This window comes from Coffea arabica, chromosome 5e (assembly GCF_036785885.1).
Source record: "Coffea arabica cultivar ET-39 chromosome 5e, Coffea Arabica ET-39 HiFi, whole genome shotgun sequence".
In the NCBI taxonomy this organism is placed as follows: domain Eukaryota; kingdom Viridiplantae; phylum Streptophyta; class Magnoliopsida; order Gentianales; family Rubiaceae; genus Coffea; species Coffea arabica.
In genome coordinates this window covers 47,394,338-47,414,367 of record NC_092318.1, presented here as the reverse complement: position 1 = coordinate 47,414,367, position 20,030 = coordinate 47,394,338, and the positions used below count along the sequence as shown (strand labels likewise).

Below are 20,030 nucleotides of genomic sequence, written 5' to 3'. Positions count from 1 at the left end.
AAAAAAAAATTATCAATGACCGGGCATAATTTGTTATCTAGGGGATAATGCATGGGTATAGGATAGAATCTTGATTCTAAGCAGCAGCCAAATCTGCGAGCGGCTTCTGTTTTTTTAAGGTTTGCCACTCTGCTGACAACTATCCATTTCCAGCTGTTATCATGCATGCAGGAGATAACTTCCTGGGTTCAACATTGAGAAGCATTTCCATCAATGCTTGTATTTTAATTCTGGTCGGTATATATATATATATATATATATAAGATCTGACTCATCAGATTCTGATATGTACTCTAAAAACAAAAAATAATTCACAAGAAAAGAGAAAAAAAGAAGTCACACGAGAATTGGGCTAGTTGGACATCAACTTTTAGGTTGATTAATCTTTTAAACGGGCAAGTATGCTAACGAGGCCTTGGACTAATGGACGAATAAGCTTGAAATCTCAAGAATTTAAGGTTCTAGGTTCAAACTTCTAATCTCTCGCTTTTTAATTCTATTCCTCGCTCGCTCACTAAAACAGAAAAAAAAAAAAAAAAGTATCCATGGCTATAATCCAAAGCATTATAGTGTAACGATTTGTATTAATACGAATTGTGGGATCTTCTGCCCATCAATAATCCAAAACGTATCACAATTGGTGCAAGAGTCTTGTCCAATGTTTTCTTTTTGTTTAAGCAAAGTTCTTGAAACGTCTAACTATTAATCTCGACTAACCTACAGCACGCCTTCTGAAAATGATTTACTTATCCGAAGAATCAAAGATAATGGACTATTCGTGTATGATTTCATGTCACTTCATGAAACTGTGTTGTTGCATGGATGATTCTTTATCTTCTTTAGACTTATTAATGGTAGTGGAGAAGTTTTGTGGTTAAGTTCTTCTTTGCTAATCATTCGAGTCCTATCAAACCATACCATATAATCTAGATGAAGATTTGTTTGGGGATGATGATCTTCTGAAATTAGTAATGGAATTGGAGAAATTACCTGGTTTATTTCTGCTTTAATTACTACTCGTTTTTGAGTCCAGTCAACCGTAATAAGTGAACCATCATGCTGAAAAATTGCTTGATGATGACCATCTTCTGTAGAATTACTAATTGAAGTGGACAAATTACCTGGTTTAATACTGCTTTGCTGCTAATCGTTAGTAAACTACCCAAGTGAAAAATCTGCATTGAATCAAGAAAAGGCCAAAAAATAGTTGTACATGAAGGAGACAGACAAGGCAAATGGAACCTAATAAGAGGTACAAGATGCCTTAATTTTTACCCTTTAGAAGTCACCTTCTGATCCTATAAACCAATATATTCTTTGGGCAAATTCTGCACTACAAACATGAGCTTGGATTTGAAGTAAAAACTTTTGGTAATAGAACCATTTTAGCTAACAGAATTCAGTAAAAAAAAAAAAAAGAGAGAGAAAAAAAATAAGGCTCTATGTTCGACTTTTAAAACAAAACAGGCTCATCTGGATAGAGCTGATCTTATCTTTCTTTTTATACAATTGCAGCATCATCTGGACCCAGCTCCATTAAAATTATCTCTAAAAGCGTTTTTTTTTTTTTTCTTGGGCCTCTTTTGTTTTGGTCTGTCTTTCTCTCTTTGTTCTCTAATGTACCGGAACACAAATAGAGTCGATAACTCGACATACAGGAGCTCTAGATGGAGTGAAGCCTTGTACCAAGAAGAACTAATCTAAAAATTTTAAGTTAATGGGCCTAAGAGAACAAAACATTGTATGACGGATCAGGATCCATGAGAACCACACTCAAGCCTGAATTTACCCCTTTTAAAAAAAAAACTCAAGCCTGAATTCTACCTTTTCTTTTTTCAGGCCCACTCCTTGTGCATTTTTCTTCTTTAATTTTATAGATAAAATAATTTAAATGAGTATGACTCGAATCACCACCATGAGTACGGGTAAAAACATATGAATTTTTCTTTATGTATGTGGCCGTGATCGACAAGAGCACCCAAAATTTCGCTTTTGACGGCGAATGTTTACAACTTGTGAGTATTTGAGTGTTGAATCAAATTGAAGAATTTGTGGTAAATTTTCAAAATTGTCTTTTCTTAGAATCATATTATATAGAAATATTATCACAAATTTATTTGAGACGGTAATTTTATTATTTTACGTGTAGCCTTAAAATTTTAGCTATGACAATACTTTTTGCCTTCCAAATTAGTTTAAGTTAGTCGGTCTCCCAACAAATACATTTTGCTATTGCCAGATTGATAGATAATGGCATCATGATCAAAACACACGCGCACAAAAAGAAGGAAACCAAAACAAACAAAAAAAAAAAAAGAAGGAATTTAAGATGAAATAAAATAGCTACACATTTCACAGAGTTGAAAATTTCGATTTTCTTTTTTCCCAAGTGTTTAGATTATTATTTTCCTTTAAATCTTACTTATTAGTATTATTTAGGTTTTCAATAGAATCTATACTATATATAAAGTGAGAGCATTGAGTTTTGATATAAACGTTTTTTTATCACTTTCATTTTTATTCTCACAGTCACACGGCCTAAATTTTACTTTAACCATAATTTATTTTCATTGTAATTACATATCTTTCCAATATAACTACTCATAAACATACAACATAATTATAGTCTTAAAGGAAAAAAAATCTTAAAAAAGCAAAGTCATGTTCAGTAATAAAGAAATATATGCAAAATAAGTCCACATAAAAAATAATTTATTTCTAAATTACACCCATTGAGTGTACCATTTACCACTAATCAATATGAAAAAGACCAAGAAAAAAAAAACACCGTGCACTTTCTCCACCTGGAAAATTCCCTCCAAAAGTCCCAAAAGCCCCGAGTCTCCAGCAAAAATGTTCACAATTATTCTCCAAACCTAGGAATCATGAATTCTAGGCTATTGATTTCAAGAATGATGATGAAATATTCAAGGGTTCTCAGCTACCCATGTTTCTCCAAACCCACTACAACTATGACCATCATCCCTGTAAATCATTCCCTCCAAAATCAAAATCCCATCTTTTCCCACCATCGGCACCCCAACCCCACAACAAATTTCCGGTTTTTTCCTGCTTCTGTTCATGGTAAAACCCCCTTGCAAAACCGCCCTACTCATCATCATCAACAGCATAATCATAAAAACGTGAATATTATGGAACCCGCTGCTCCGGTGGGTGAAATTCACGTAATTGTGGGTCCCATGTTTGCTGGTAAAACTACCACCCTTCTAAGGAGGATTCAGACTGAGAGCACGAATGGAAGGTGATGATAATATTGTTATCCTGCTTGTATTCTTGATTGTTGCATATCGTATAATTGCTTGTAGGATTTATTTTTAAGCTATTTGATTTTTCATTTTGTTTTCCCGTTGAATTGTTACTTTGTTGGTGGTAATTGGATGCTATCAAGCAGTATTAAAAACTTGATCTTTGAAGAATTTTACAGTCTGTTTTAATTTAGGTGTTGATTGTACGAATATATGTCGGGTTCTGTAGAGAAGCACTAGGATGTGTGTTCATTGTTAGGCGTGCTTGGTGAGATGGTACTAGGATTGAGGAATGACCACCTGTGAGGATATTATGTGTTTTAACTGAAAAGTTGTACCCTGGGACTCCCTTTATATCTGGATTTGGACACCATGCAATAATGGCAGAGTTTCTGGTATTTTATTCTGCCATAGATGAAGTTTTCAGACCAAATCATGTTGGATTTTTTGCAATTTTGGCTGCTTGTAGCCATGGAGGGTTGGTGAATGAGTATATGAGGAGAGAATGTGGAGTTCTGCCAAATGGGAAGCATTATGCAGCTATGGTGGATATGTTAGATTTTGTCAAAATTTCACCTTGTAAGGATCACCCACCCTTTTGTGTAGGGCGTTTCAATTGGGGTTTGTAAGGCTCATGGAGACACTGGCTTGGTAAACCTTGTGGCTAAGAACTTTGAGTTAGAACCAAAGAATGCAGAGGCATCAAGTTTTCAATCACTATGGTGAATTATATCTCCCAAAATCTTCCTGTTCTCTTCGTGCACATCTTTTGTTGGAACTTGATTACTTGACGCTGGTTTAGCGAAAATATGATATACCTGTCTTCCTGTTTGAAATTGTACAGTCTGAACGGAATGTGGCATTTTTGGTGGATGTAAACATGACTTCTTTATACATTGATTTTCTACTTAACGCCGTAATACAGAAGTGTTGCAGTAATAAAATCAAACAAGGATACTAGATATGCATTGGATTCAATTGTGACGCATGATGGAGAAAAATTACCATGCTGGCCAATGGCGGATCTTTCATCATTCAGACAGAAACTTGGTCCTGAGGCATATGATAAGGTATGGCCTGTTGAAATTAACCGTGTAGTAAAGAAATAATGCAGCGTCAATAGCATGGCCTTTCTTTTTTATATGCACATAAGATATTTCAAAAGGAGCAAACAAGTTTTCATGATTTTCTCATATCCATCATAAGGGTATCCTCAGTACCAACTTTTAACATGAATACAGCTAGAAGTAATTGGTATAGACGAAGCACAGTTTTTCGAAGACCTTCATGATTTCTGTCGGAAAGCTGCTGACCATGATGGCAAGACTGTAATAGTTGCTGGGCTGGATGGGGACTATTTAAGGTAGTACTGTTTCTGTCTATGTTTTTTCTGAACATTATAAAATTGTGAGGCAAAAAATTGAACCAACTCAAGTTTGTATTTCTCTGATTCTGGGAAAGTTTCATGTTTTGCTGACCTTCCTCCTCATGATTTTAGGAGAAGTTTTGGGTCCGTTCTTGAAGTTATACCCCTTGCTGACTCTGTAACCAAGTTAACTGCTCGGTGTGAGCTCTGTGGTAAACGTGCTTTCTTTACATTGAGAAAGACAGAGGAGACTGAAACAGAACTAATTGCTGGCGCTGAAGTATATATGCCCGTTTGTCGAAAACATTATGTTAGCGGACAAGTGATCAAAGAAGCAGCAAAGAAGGTCCTCGAATCTGAACAGGTTCCATGTGCTGCAGTTTTATAGTCCAAAGCTGCTCGTATCTCAGCCCAGAAATATCAAATCTATAACTCAAAGTTGAGTGTACCCTCTCTGGTCCTAGAACGAACAGATACATCTAAATGGACCATTTCAGCCTCGGATTTTTTTTTTTGTTTACTATAAAGTAAAGATGTACAAGATTTTGTAGCATATAAAATGGTGTGAAACTCCTATGAATTTGATATACGCTGAAACATGATATGACAGCTGCGGTGCGAAAAATGGTCTCTACCTTGGCTATGAGTCTGTCGTAGCCTGATATATTGGAGCATCAGTCCAACACAAACCAAATTAAAAGCCATATTCTGCAGCAAACTCAAAATTTTGATGCTACTTTACATTTTCTTCATTATGATGCAATTTATGCAAGGAATAACTGAACTAGAAGGAAATCAAGCAAAATCATTTCACAGCTATACAAGAACTAATAATTTTTACACCGGGAACTCCTCTCTCTCTCTCTCTAAATATGTTGTGTAAAAGCTGATCTACCTCACGCCTTGAGTGGATGCATAGACGGGATTTGCTGTCATTTGCATCTCTTGGCCCTCTACTTTACCTACTCTTGTCCTCTCAATCCTAGTCCGTCGAACAGCTTCTTGGAGCTGCCGATCGTGCTCCTTTAGCATCTGATCCACTTTATTTGGAGGGACGCCCAATGGACCAGAGAAATGGATCTTGGTTGCCTTGCTAGGATGACCCTGCTAAAGCAGACATGGATAAACAAAAAAGAGAAGACGGAACCAAGTTAGACTGATACCGGGAAACATATTTGGTTTGTGTTCTAATACAGGTCTTGAATGGAAAGATAGAATGTTCGTTCGCCAACAAAAAGTAACCATGCTGGGATCAGATGCAGACATCCGTCCAGAAAACATTGTGACACTGACAAACTTTAATTATTGTAAGCAGTGAAAAGTTTAAAAAAAATGAAGTTATAAAAACACCAGTTCTTGGTCAAACAAAATCAATCCTATCACTAGAGCATAACTCAAAACAAACTGCAATAAAGTATGAAGAGTTCACATAATCAATTCAATGTATTATTGGACCTTAAAAGGAATCAAAGATAAAAAAGTAACCATTTCACAGCACTCCCACAGGCTTAAAGTCAATATGAAACTTACCAGCACTGGTCCTTTTGTGGCTCTTCCAGTTTCTAGATGACGAGAACTAGCTAAATTCTCCATGCGACATTTCTGATCATGCTTTTTCATAGGTTCCCCAGATAAATTCAAAGATTCTTTTACTTGATTTGCTATCTCTACCTGCTGGGAGCCATACTTTTCCCGTGAATCTTCAGATGGCAAAGTCCGAGATGCAACTAATCCAGACAAAGTCGACAAATCAGCTTTATTTGAAACAAATGAAATATCATCATATTTCTTTCCAGACATTGCCCATCCAGATCCAGGACCAAGAGGACCAGAATAAGAGATTCTCTGTGGTGGATGTTCCAAGGTTGCTTTCCTTGTCTCTATAACGCCCTTTGATAGTCTAGGTGGACCAGCAGGAAAACCACGGGAAGTTTCTTCTTTATGGGGGTTGAACAGCTCACTGCGATTCTTTGAATGGGCATTTCTCTAAACAGAAGATGAACAGTTGTAAGAAAAAATTGTTGAGGACAACTTAACTAACTACTAACTAGAATCATTAGCATTCTCACTTCTTTCGCGTCTAAAATACACAGTAGATTAACAGTAAAATTGAACTTTCAAAGATTACACTATGTATTCTCACATTTACTTAGTCCTTTAGCAGAATTCAAAAACCAAAACCAATTTTTACTTCATCTTTTTCATCTCAAGTATACATATTTAGTCCCGGTAAATTAGAAGACCTTCTCCCAATATCCAAATTCGAACATCAGTCTAAACGACAAAAAACAGGAAACAAGCAAAACTATAGTATAAGTGCAAAAACAGCACCCTCGTCATAATCTTCTTTGAGAGGAACACTAAAGCTGAAATAAGCAGATAAGTGGCCCATTTCTGTATGACAGGAAAGGATTTTATCTCCGCGTTTAGAGTTATGACTAAGAAAGATAGTCAACCAATACGTTAGTACAGTGGCAAAATATTAACCAATTTAACTACCTATCCTTCTTATGTGTGTTATTGTATGTGAGGGAAAAGATTATAAATCAGTACAACCATAATGATTAGTCTTATCAACATACAATAAGTCATTTTCTCAGAAGCAAAACTAATTCCTTTGTCTTTCTTTACTACACCCAAAAAAAAAAAATTTTTCTAACTTTACGACATTTTCCAATCAAGCAGAAAGTTCTACAAGATGGCCCAACTCTCAGAATATCTGAAGGTTTTCAAAGATGCAGCATTTTATCTATAGAAAAAGAGGAGAGCTAAATGCATTTCTGACATCCAATTTCTGACTTAACTATGTAAAAGACAATGTAAACCCATTCATTTAGAACATGATACAGATTTTTGAGTTCTGTTTCCTTTATTTAAGCATAAAGCACTTGGAGATTCAGGTACAGAAAATTGTGCCATAGCATAGACCTGGCTGTTTGACCTGAAATCTCCAATCTAGGATATCTTGCTTTGGGAAATGGAATTGAAGATAAGCTGTAACAATGGAGAAAAATGGAAGCCTCCCAACTACATGATTAAGTAACTACAAAATATTTTTTATCTTACTAATTTATTGTGTCATTCTAAGGAAACTTCAAAACACGATATATGTAATGTTGTCCCATATGGAAGAGACGTCACAACCATATTTTCACCAATACGTAATGGTATCACTCTATAGAAAAAGAAAATTCTATCCAACTATATATAAATTAGAACATCATCCAATCACCTTCATTGATGAAACTAATTCAGCATTAGCATCAGGTACTGGAACAGCTCGCAAATCTTTAGATCCCTTAACTCCCTGAGCACCTTGTCTGCAAGGCATATTGCAATAAACAATATGAGCATAATCTCAAACAGGTATGCATGTTAACAATAGACTTATTTCCACAAAAAGAAAGGTAGGTACAGAAGCTTGAAAACAAATAATGCAGCTAACTGAGAACTTCAGACAGTAAACACTAAGACAGCCAGAAAATGACACTTGGATATCATGAAAATGTTAACTTTTTGTAATTATTGTAGAAATATTTAACATGAGAAGACAACATCCCCCAAAATTTAAATAATGCTACCCCAAAAAATGCTTGCCTAAAGAGTAAGTCAATGAATCTTAAAGCTAATTTCCACCTGGAAGATGAATAGCTTATAAGTCTATACCTTTTAGCTTCCTCTTCCCGTAATTTTGCATCAATCTCCTTACTGGGTGGGTACTTGGGCAAAGTTGAAGGATCACATGCAAATGGCTCCGTCTTGAAGAACTAGTAGAGATGCAAACCATCAGTCATGCTAGCAATTCTAGATTGTGAAAAGTTTGGAAATTGAGATAGAAGTTAAAAAAGCTCAAAAAGGTGTTATCAATGAAATATTAGTCTTATGGCACCATAATATGCATCATCAGACAGTAGGATACCTACTTAGTACCACCAAATTAACTCTTTCTTTCTGAAACTTGCAAAATTAAACAAAAAAAGCTCCTTTATAACGTGAGGAGAGTTTTCTTAGAAGGGAAGGGAACTAAATAATTATCTGAAACGAGCTTCAGCAAATAATGATAGTTCCCCTTCTTGTATATGTATGTACACAGGCGAGGGATTGAATACCTCACTCTTGAGGGCAACAGCTGCACTTCCTCGTTCTGCAGGATCTATGGAAAGTAAAGTCTCCATTAGCCCCATAGCTGCAGGAGGAAAATCCTTAAATGTTTCTGTAAGACGCCGCTTATAAGTTTGCTGAGGCCTAAATACCGTTGAATGCGGTAATTTTGCTTTCCTCCAATACTCTTCTGATGGTGAGCCACAAACTTTAAAAATTTTATGAAGTTGTTCAACCTATAAACCAAATACATGAATGCATCACGCAACATTTAAGCCAAAAATAAGTACCAGAAGTTAGGAAGAACAAGCAATAGCGTGATAACCCATTATGATAAGAGGGAGAAGTTTGTGCTTACTATACCTCTGTTCTACCAGGCATAATAGGCTTGCCAGCATAGAGTTCTCCAAGAATGCAACCAGCACTCCATAGATCCACTGCAGCTCCATAATGACTTGCTCCAAGTAATAGTTCTGGTGGTCGGTACCACAGAGTCACAACACGACTTGTCAATGGAATTTTTTTATTACGATCATAAGAGGTGGCCAAGCCAAAATCTGCAATCTTCAAGCAGCCATGGTTGTCAAGTAGAAGATTTGAACCCTTTATATCTCGATGAAGAACACTATGAGTATGGCAATGATCAAGTCCACTTAGCAGCTGCTGCATGTAACATTTGACCTAGATAATGTGGAGGCGTTAGTTAATGTCATCCGACTGAAAGAAGAAGGCTTAAGGAAGTCACAACTGGCTGACAGCATGGCCAACATTGCACTATGTGAATGAACAAATAAATGAAATGAAACCAAGACTTCAATGAGCTGTGATGGGTGCCTTTACAATTCAACCCAAAATGAAAAATCAATCCATCTAAATTACATGAAAACAAAAGTTCAAATACCTGTGGTTCACTAAACCGAACACCAGGAAGTGATGCCAGACCAGTTAGATCGTGCTCCATGTACTCGAAAACAAGATATAAACTAGAAGATGTCCTTGAGGCAACCAAGCCTTCCAGCTTAATTACATTTGGATGATCAAGCCTTCGCAAAATGAGGATCTCTCTGGCCATAAATTTCACACTTTCGGTGTCCATATTGTCAAACCGAACTCTCTTAAGGGCAACCAGTTTATTACGTGTCAGGTCACGAGCCTTGTATACACTACTATAAGTTCCTTGACCAATCTGCAAGAAATAAATGCTATCACGCAAGATCCAAACCCAATCATTGAACAATATCAACAGAGAGAATAAAGAAAGAAGATACAAGCACTTCACCATCAAGAATTATGAACTTTAAACATGTAAATAACTAATCCCACTTAATATATCAAAAATACAATACTGACAGTCATACTGTTTCCTACAGGTGTAAACCACCTACAAGACCCGGACGACCTTCTTAAACTGAAATTAAAGGTAAATGAAGGATTAAGGAACAAACCTAGGGCATTAAAAAGATTACAAAATGAATGACAGAAAGGAAGACTTAAACCATAAGAAAGAAAGGTTGACGATTGACTTGGTCAAAGGTAAATATAGCAAAAATGTTTCAAAAGTAAGGACCAACGTCATATTGACATTGTTTACTTAAAGACTGATGCAAGAAATGCAGATTTCTTTCTTTTATCTTGGAATTGAACCAAATAAAACTTTAGGTAAAATCTTAATCTGCAGAATGAAATGGTAACAAAGAAGGAAAGATTACTTTACATTCATTTTTAAACATTTATATCTTCCTGAAATTACAATGGACCAAAACTAAAATACACTCCACATTCTTCTTTATAAAGAAAGCGCAACAACCTATAATTCAACTCACATAGTATCGATATTAATAGTTAATTTCTGAGCTGTCATAAACTGCTTAACAGCAAGTAAAACACTAACAAAATTACTCCCTTTCACTTCAGAGAATAAGGCTACTCTATGCAACCAGTACTCTGCCTAGTGACTAAGAAGGGGATAAGCATCAAGCTTCCAGCCCGAGCCAGGCAACAAAGCCAGAAAATTAACTTTCATCATGGTAGAAAACTAACGAGTAAAAAAAAAAAACAAAAATTTTGAGGACAAACGGACTGATCACAGCATAGCCCTCTGACATATTGTACTTTTAAGCCAAGATCGAATTATAATGCTAGAGAACTTATACCAAGACGTGAGTAATGATCAGTTAAAACGAAGCTTAATCAATTTCAGCAGAAATAACAAGAACAATATCAAAAATAAGCAATTTTATCCAAAAACAGAAAGAAGAAAAGACATAGTCTCTGATCTCTCAACCAATAGGTAAGTAAAACCAATAAATATAAAAGGCAGACAAAGAACTTATTATTTGCAGACTTGCTGTGATCAAATGCAAAACCAGAAAAATACCTTATCTAATTTCTCAAAAGTATCAGCTTTTCTTGGGAGCCATCCCTTGATAGCCTCACCAGCTGCAGAAGCAAGCCAAGAAGGCCATCCTGCAGCAACCTGTTCCCCTTCTAAACCTTTAGGAACACTTCCAGGCCCTGGATAATAATTGCCAAGAGCTCCAGAATTCTCTTTATTTTTATCATAGTAATCATCTCTAACCCTTCTTGAACCACTCAGTTTCCTATCAATCATATGAATTTTTATCTCACCACTATTGAATTTCTTCTTCAATCTAAAACTTTCATCTCTCCTTGATGAAACTGCTCTGGTCAAATCCGTTTGCGACGAAGCTTTCGCTAATTTCCTTCCATTTGGACTCTCCCCACCATCCTTGATAGTTGAAGAAGGCTTTCCACAAAGATTTCCCATAATTCACCAATATCAATAGCAATAAACAATCTTCCCTTATACTTGAAAAATCAGCAAACCATTATTAACCACATAGATATCCCTCTGTTTCAGAAACCATTCAACAAGTCATCAAACTACCAAAAACCCAATTCACCGTACGATCATGCAAGCACAAAAACTTGCAGAAACCGCCTTCGATAAAGATTCCCAGAAGCCCAATTCTCCACAAAACACCTCACAATCCAAAAAGACTCAAACTTTCCACAAAATTCAATAGAATTACTCCTCAATTCAACCACCTTGAATCGAAACAAGAACAACCCACATGAGATAACATAAAAAAAAAATATTTAAAAGAATTGATCTTCACCACTTCTTCATTGGGATTGGGAAAGCCTTTTAACCCCACGTACACTAATGCCAGAACGAAATAAAAAACACAACTTGGTTCTGAAGAAAGAATGATTTGCTTTGTTCCCTTTTGACTGTTCAACACGGTTATACGATAATCCCAGCATACACAATATAATACTATATTATATACATATACTTTTACTTTCCTTTTATTCAGTTAAAAGTTAAAGGTTTTTTTTTTTTTTTTGAGGAAGTTGAAGGCTAAAGATTCGATTGCAATATGCACCCCTGAACTGTCACTAATTTATGGTTTGTATCTAAACTAATCACATATACTATTTTAGCACTTTATTATGTCAAGATGTGGCAAATACCTTTTATTATTGACTTGATAGTTTAAGGGGTGAAATGCAGACTAATGATAATTCATGGACACATTGCAATTAACACATAATGGTTGGGGAAATCCGAAAATGCAAGGTGCCGGCAACGCTTTAGGCTTGCATTTAGCTTGCAAACCATATCTGCAGTCAAATTACGGCAAAGGCAAAGGATGGGACTTTCCTCATTCGTGGGACTCTCTTTGTTTTTTTCAACACAAGAAAATGTAAAAGAAGTTGTTTGGAATGTCTGGGGAGGGTATGAATGTTGTGCTTTGACACGGTCTTCTAATAACTGTTTGAACCAAACAACTTTAAGAATGTTTATTAATGGTGGAATCTAGTGTTACATGGCGTAGCAATTGATATAGTGGTCTGGTCTTGACTTTTAAAGTGATTGGATTTTCATGGGGTGATGAAATTTAGGTGTCGAATTTGTGATTGGCTTTTGGAATGTTGCTAGGTGCTGAAATCTATGCAACTCTTGGGGTTAAGTATTTCTTCTGCTTTGACCACTATGATTATTTTTTTTTTATATTCTTCTTCAGTGAATAGTATTTTTCTATTCTTTTTTAGTACCACTAGCATCTCAGATCAGGTGAAGTGTTGGTGGATTGGCTATGCTGACAAGTTAATTCACCCCAGGTGGATTCGTTATGCTACTGGGGTAATATGTGCTGTGTGATTAGTTAGGGGGGACCAAGTTACATACTTGAATCCGAATCGGACCAGAATTGGGAACACAAATTGGAATCGAATTATCAAAATCAGAACCTGAACTATGACTAAATATTCAGGTTCAGGTTAACCAAAAACTTGAACCGAAATCAAAATCAGCAGTTTAGAACTTGTTTAAATTGCCTAAAAGTTTAAAGTTCAATATCAATAATCAATATCAAACACAAGCAGCCTCAATTTTAGCCTAAGAGCCCATTGTCCCATTTCATTGATAGTCTAAATTCCATAACTAATCGAAATTCAAAAGCAATCCAATCTAATCAACAACAGATTTTTTTTTTTATAAAATTCGCATCATTTTTTCTTTTTCCTCACACATTATAATATAATAAAGTACTTATTTTTTCTGCATTTATTGTCATATTTTATTTTAAAATTAATTTTATAACAACAAGTGTTTAAATATAACTAAAAGAACCGGAATCGTAACCAGAAGAAACCATAACCATAATCAAAATAAAATTAGAATTAAACTTGAATCGAAACCGAAAGTTCAAAAACCGTAATTGTAACCACCGTTATAAGGTTGGTTCAATTCCACCTTCCAAAGGAACTGGAACCATCACATTTTTAAACCTAAACCGATAATTTTGGAATCGTGGCCATGTCTATGATTAGTTATGCTATTTTGGAGGGGCTAAAAATAAAAGTATCGCGTATGATTCTTTTGACTTTTGGTTTCTCAAATTGCATTTGGGTGAGATAGTCTATTTTCAAAGGTCAAAGAAGTTGTGCTATTTCCTTTTCTAAGAGGAGAATAGCAACAAGTTTGGGAAGAAGCATAGCTACGCATAGATAATAAAAAAGCATAGTAATAACAGAAGACACGGTTCACTAAATGAAGTTATGTACGAAATAAAATGCCACGATTAGGCACTCTAAGTAATGTCATTAAATTGGGATATGAGTGTAAGGCCCGAAGACAACCAATGAGACAGTTGATAAGAAAGCACAAGTGCTTGTGAGTAGAAGAAATAAACAAATTAAAGATCATAAACGTAACAATAAGTAAATAAAAAGGAAAGAGTTGCAAACCAATTAACTACCCAACTCCTCTTGAGCTTGTAGATTAATTGAGACAAACTACTTCAAGTTGATGAATTATAATCACTCTTGTGTACAAAGGAAGGTTCACCTCCTCCTTGCCCCGAACTCCACTCGGTCAAGCCAGGACGTTTTACTATCTCTCAGGACAACCCTCACAGAGCTACACTCATGAAAGATTCACTCACAAATGAAAAGCTTACAATGAATCTCACACCACTAAGACTACAAATCTAGCTTTGGAGACTATTTTCTAGCTAAAATATCTCTTGAGATCTTGTAAACAAAGTGTGCAAAAGTTATCTGAAGTATCTGACCAACCACTATTTATATAGAACCAAGAAAGTGCCTCATTAAAGCATCCAACGGATAGAAAGTAGCTGAACAGTCAACTAGCCGTTGGGGACGTCGGACGTCCGACAGATTAATCACTGTCCGATCCCATCGTCCGAAAATCAGCCAAGTTGTCGTTCGGACGTCCGATGGGATTTTATCGTCCGAGCTTCTGTGTCCGAACGTCGTCCAGAGAGTTATCAAATCTTCGTGGAATTTTTAGGACGTCCGATGAGATTGATGTGCGTCCGATGCTTCCTTACGAGCGTCCGACAGAGTTTCCTTCTTGATGTTCTTCATCCTTTCGGACGTCCGATCCTGACTATTTGAGCATCCGACAGTTTCAGCATACTTAGTCCCCTTTCAATTGCACTTGTTCATGGAATCAAACAACTTCAAAACTAAAAGTATATCTTGAAGAAATATTAGTATCATCCATTTGTTTTGTAAACATCAAAAGATTGGGATCAAGATCAACAATGAGTTCACAATATTGGGTTGCTTTAGGAGTCTAATGATATTGGATTATACGTTTTTTAATTTAAAAAGTAAGTATAAAGCGAAATGGAAAATTAAGTTTTTTTGGGCAAAAAAACTGTTTTTATTTATTTTTCTGAATTGATAGAAAGAAAGTTGTGCATTTGATATTTTCTGATAGATCCTCTATTTTTTTTCTTGGCGTAGTATCAACATGTTTAAATGAAATGTTAGATGTGATACGTGGGAGCAAATAGGATATAGAATAAACTTTGTCGAATTGGTATTAGAATTAATCTTTTATACACTGACAGCATATACATTATCACTGTTTGATGTATGACAACTAATATAATTTTAAATTTGAATTTTAGATACTGTATACACTGTCAGTGTATGTAATATTAACCTTATGTATTATCTTGGAGTAACCTTTAATGTCTTCATAGATTGTGTATTTTCTTTTTCCTATGATACTTGTAAATTAATAATTACACATAGTCGTTGTCCCAAAACAACGAACATTTTCACGCATATTCCAAATCAATAATTCAATAAATCCTGTTATTTCCATCAATTATATGTAGTTTTATGGGTTTAGATGTTGACACGAACTGTCTTGGTTATATATCCAGACTAAATCATCTCAAAACATACAAAAACCTAGAAACATAATAAACAGTTATTTAATCATGCATGGTTTATGGAATTAAATGAACAGTAGAAAGAGGTTACCTCTTCTACAAAGATTTAAGTTATTTTTTCAAAAGGTTTCATTTCCTGTGCCCATGGTAAGGAGGTTTTCCTGAATTACCTCCTTAGGGTTTACAATCATACAGAATTTCAGTACAGAGATCATGTATCTTTCTTTCTTTTCTTTTTTTTTCTGTTTGATTGATAATGTATATAACTAATTTTTTTTGAAGGAATGTAAATGGCTAAGTTGATGAGTCAAGCTTGTTCGTTTCTGTTATACAGTCGAATCAATGCCAATGGAAACCTGACAACGAGATAAACAGTGATAGTATGATTAGTTTTAAAGTCGGCATGAAGCATCATTCGCTTTCTGCGTCTCTTTTCTATAGTATAGCTTCGCTTTCAAGTTTTACCTATGAAGGGGGTAATAATCTTGTGGTGATTACTAATGAAACAATTACCTAGATATCACCAAAAAATTAAAGAAAAATAGTTCAAGGTATGATAATCGATGCATGAAGATTCAAGACTTAAACCCTAGTATTTTGGCTGAAATAGTTACAAAAACCCATCATCAATTGATGCAAGAAACATCAATTTGTAATATCGAAACCAAAAAACATGATGGTTTTTTTTGTATCTGCACCAATTCTACGTCAACTTTTGGCATTACACACTTTTGATGTCGATGAAAATAAAATTCTTATTATTAGATTTTATTTATCTTTACCTGCTGTTTTCTAATTCTTTGACATTTCCAATCAGAACAGCAAAGCGACCAATTGGTACACCATATATTAGTTGAGCAACCATTCATCGGCAATTTCAATTGTTGGTAGTTCAATCCTAAGACTAAGCGTCCCACACTTGGAAAGGTCAGTCCTATCATTCAATTGGTCATTTTTGGACTTCAGTACCTAGTCGATCAACTGTAACCAGAACCCCAAAAAAACATTTTTTTTTTCTGTTTCTAGTTTATTGGTATACCATAGATAGATGAATCTTGTTTTGGTCCTTAGAACCAAATAGGGTGGGCATATATGATACACTACTTTATTGGAAAATAGGACAAATTGTCTGGTTGGCTCTCAAATTATTAAGTCAGTATATTTTTAACCCTCTAACTATTATTTGTATATTTTTAGCCCACTAACTCATAAAAGCGTATCTTTCTAACCCTTTTGTTCATTCGAAATGTTAAAACCAACACAAACTACGTCATGCACAATACACAAGCAAAAATTTACTCATAACTAGCAAGATTCATAGAAGTTTAGAATTGGAATCTAATTAAAAAACAGATTCTAAAAATGTAATTTCATCTAATATTAACAACACTATAATAGTTGTCAATTATTAGTCAATAACAATCTATGGTTGTTCATTGCATGTAGTAGTTGCAATGGTGATTAGATGCAATTGGAAGATTGAAGATAATCAAAATTATATCAATTTGAGATAGATTTCGTTAGGACTAAATGTTAAAATCGACAAAAGGGCTAGAAATTTACATTTTTTAAAATAAGAGGGCTAAAAATATATGAATAATAATTGAATGGCTAAAAGTGTACAACGTTAATAGGTCGAGAATCCACCATATATTTTGCCCTTGAAAATATAATGGGGTCTAATGTGGACAAAAAATTGAAGAAAATTTTGGAGTGGGATTGCTAAAGTGGGTTGATATTTCAATGAGAAAATGCCAACACCAATTTCCATTTTCAAACAGCAATTGAGCTCTGTGGTTTGACTTCAAATGTGAGGTGGGATTTTTATGTTGTCCACTTGATCCACGTACTCAACTTGTGGAATACAATTTCCACCGTCTTCCAACCCTTCAACTCCTAAGTCGCTTTGTAAAACGTTGGTATAAACCCTTAGATAGAACTAAAAACAAAAATAACGTTTTCTAATGATAAAACCTTCGTTTTCTTCTAATGATAAATCAGTTTGACTGTTGAAAAAATTTATTTGATGATGGGAACATAAGGTTGAAGGAACAGCTGTGATAGGTGACGTACGTATACTTTGACGAGGTCCTCAACTTTGAACACTAAGTCGTAATTGTTTCTTATTATATTTTTTGCTTCTTCATTTGACTAAAAGAGGAAGCTTCTTTTATTTTTTTTCTGCCTTCTAAGTTTTAAGGTTAGCAATTCTCTAAGCCAAGTGCATCCTAATCATGGCATCCAACATCTTACTTAAGGCACGATTAGGACAAATTCCCATTAACACTCTAACCGATCATAATTCATAGACTTCCACTAAAATTTAAATCAATTTTTGAATTTTTCTAGTAACAGACAAGACGATAGCTCAAATGATTAATTAGTAATTAAGCATTTGAATTGTGAATTCAAATTTGCTTTAAGATGAGAAGAAATATAAATATATCTTTGCAGCAGCTTCAATTCAATTTAGATTATCTAATTTTGTTACCACTAATATGTGAAATGTTTATCTTTTTCCAGTACTATATCAGTGTTTTTTTTTCTTTTTTGTAGCTGCACATATTGATTCAATGAAAACAAAATAATGATTGAACTTGGGTGATGTTTCAAGAATGCCATGATTACAGTTTACACAAATCTAAACTAGTACTCAATCATTTTCTCTATGCTCCCATCAGGGAGCTCCGCTAGTGATCACATACGATAGCATCCCGTAAGTCACCAGTTCGAATCCTGTTATGCTAATATTACTGTGCATCCATGGACGGGGCTCTGTACAGTCGCAGGGGATTAGTCCAGCAAAAATGTTGGGATATCCCTGCGTCACCAAAAAAAATCATTTTCTTTATAATTTGTCAGCATATATGGCCTGCAGTTGTTGTAATAGGAAAGCGAGAAAAGTTGAAAAAAGTTTACCAATTCCTGGAGGAATTGTAATAGTAGGAGTGAATGATTCAAGAACTTGCGTCAGTTTCTTGTGGTTGCAACAACCTAGCTTAAAAGGTGTCCATCAGTAGTTGTGCAAGGAGGATTTCATTTGTGGTACCATATTTATTCATAACAGAATACATAGAATCCTGTTTTGTGGTCATAAGCTGCCTAAGGCTGGGTTCCGGTCCGGTCCAATGTGTGTCCATAGTTGCAGTCATGCACAAAATAATACTCCTTTCATCCCACTTTGACAGTCCTGTTTTCCTTTTTTGTCTGTCTCAAATTATAGTCCACTTTCCAATTGAAGAATGTAGTTATATTTTAATTTTCCTAAAATACCCTTATTCAATGTAAGTTGTTGTTACTATAAACCTACCCCATTTAATAAAAGTTGATTCTTTTTTTACCATCAATTCAAGTTCTCATAAAGTTATACTCTAATTAATGTGAGGGTATTTTAGGAAAATAACTACCTAAATTGATTGTTCTAACAAAGTTAACTACTTTTTCTTAAACTGTGTAAAAAAAAAAAAGAACAGGACTATCAAAGTGGGACGAAGAGAATACTAAAGATACATTAACGCAGAGGGGATACGTGTAAGCCAACTCTGACAACTGTGTTGGTGAATGATTTATAAGAATCTCAGTAAACGATTTACTGTTTCGAAATCATGTTTCGATTCGTGGTGATGATCAGAGTCGAGCCCATTCAAATTTTTACCTTAAAAAAAAAGAGGACACAGGTTTTATTTTATTCTGAATCAAAAGAACACGTATGTTCCTGTGAAAGTGGGATAATTTCCACATAAGACTATATACTAAATTATCAGTCATGGACAGATTAATTAAAACTTCTTGAAGCCTGACAAGTTTGACAGATGACTATATCAAATGTTTCTTGCAGTACTATAAATATTTACGCTTTCTAACTTGCACCAATACCCCAATTATTTAAAACAATATCATCAATTCATTTTTTCTTCTTCTCATACTTATTTTGCCGTCAACAAGCATTATTATTAAGGCCCATCACCATCAGCATCATCATACTCGTTTGAAATCTGCAGATTAGTGAAGAAAGACATAAATACTGACCCATCAAACTTGGACTAACAATAATGCAAATATGAAATCAGAGTACCACTTCTAGATTAGAGGTTTCTTGCAAAGTTGTCCTACAAACTCATAATATGAAGTCATTTTGGACCGGGGACTGATTCACATTTTGAATCTAGAAGAAGCCAACTGGTATAGATTTCTAAGATTTATACTCAAATTTCATTTTTTTTTATATATATAACTAGGTTCTAAAGCTATTTATTCTTTAGCTGTTTCCAATTTCGGCCATAGGTTTTTATTTTCTAAATCGTTTTCAGCTTTGGGTTTCTATCAGGAAAATGAGACCACAAGTCAGATACTCTACATCTGTCCTACATTGAATATTAACATTAGAATCTTTCCAGGAATGATGATTTTCCTGAGGATGTAAACATGCCACCAACTTCTAACTGTAATAAGAAGACTTGAAGTCTAGATGTCTTTGGAAAATCGAAGAGTTTTGTTTCCTCTCTTTTACATTTAAAGAAGACTTTAAACCTCTAGAAAAAAAATAAGAACTAAAGA

At 34.9% G+C, this 20,030-nt stretch overlaps 2 protein-coding genes across 3 annotated transcripts; one reads left to right on the top strand and one right to left on the bottom strand.

Annotated features, from left to right (window-relative positions):
* Positions 1–2,757: 2,757 nt before the first annotated feature.
* Positions 2,758–5,241, top strand: LOC113688032 (thymidine kinase a-like). Its single transcript, XM_027205614.2, has 4 exons — positions 2,758–3,262; positions 4,192–4,336; positions 4,508–4,629; positions 4,765–5,241. The coding sequence occupies exons 1-4, from the start codon at positions 2,886–2,888 to the stop codon at positions 5,018–5,020; spliced, it is 900 nt and encodes a 299-aa protein (XP_027061415.2). The 5' UTR covers positions 2,758–2,885; the 3' UTR covers positions 5,021–5,241.
* Positions 5,242–5,338: 97 nt separating this feature from the next.
* On the bottom strand, positions 5,339–12,010 carry LOC113688031 (probable serine/threonine-protein kinase At1g54610). Of its 2 annotated transcripts, none has more exons than XM_027205613.2 (8): positions 11,111–12,010; positions 9,635–9,919; positions 9,097–9,414; positions 8,742–8,969; positions 8,299–8,399; positions 7,865–7,952; positions 6,163–6,618; positions 5,339–5,736 (listed from the first exon to the last, which is right to left on the bottom strand). In XM_027205613.2, exons 1-8 carry the CDS (start codon positions 11,519–11,521, stop codon positions 5,524–5,526), a joined length of 2,100 nt encoding a protein of 699 aa, XP_027061414.1. In that variant the 5' UTR covers positions 11,522–12,010; the 3' UTR covers positions 5,339–5,523. The 2 variants fall into 2 exon arrangements, with proteins under 2 accessions (XP_027061414.1, XP_027061413.1); XM_027205612.2 differs by having other exon boundaries at positions 5,339–5,739; positions 11,111–11,659.
* Positions 12,011–20,030: the final 8,020 nt, after the last annotated feature.

What these genes read in the sequence shown, in the direction of transcription:
- LOC113688031 (XM_027205612.2), bottom strand. Translation starts at nt 11,521, where the DNA reads ATGGGAAATCTTTGTGGAAAGCCTTCTTCAACTATCAAGGATGGTGGG. An exon ending in CTTTTGAGAAATTAGATAAG is followed by an intron (nt 9,920 to 11,110) that starts GTATTTTTCTGG and finishes TATTTCTTGCAG; the next exon opens with ATTGGTCAAGGAACTTATAG. An exon ending in CTGTTGCCCTCAAGAGTGAG is followed by an intron (nt 8,400 to 8,741) that starts GTATTCAATCCC and finishes CATCTCTACTAG; the next exon opens with TTCTTCAAGACGGAGCCATT.
- LOC113688032 (XM_027205614.2), top strand. Translation starts at nt 2,886, where the DNA reads ATGAATTCTAGGCTATTGATTTCAAGAATGATGATGAAATATTCAAGG. An exon ending in ACTGAGAGCACGAATGGAAG is followed by an intron (nt 3,263 to 4,191) that starts GTGATGATAATA and finishes GCCGTAATACAG; the next exon opens with AAGTGTTGCAGTAATAAAAT. An exon ending in GTCCTGAGGCATATGATAAG is followed by an intron (nt 4,337 to 4,507) that starts GTATGGCCTGTT and finishes ACATGAATACAG; the next exon opens with CTAGAAGTAATTGGTATAGA.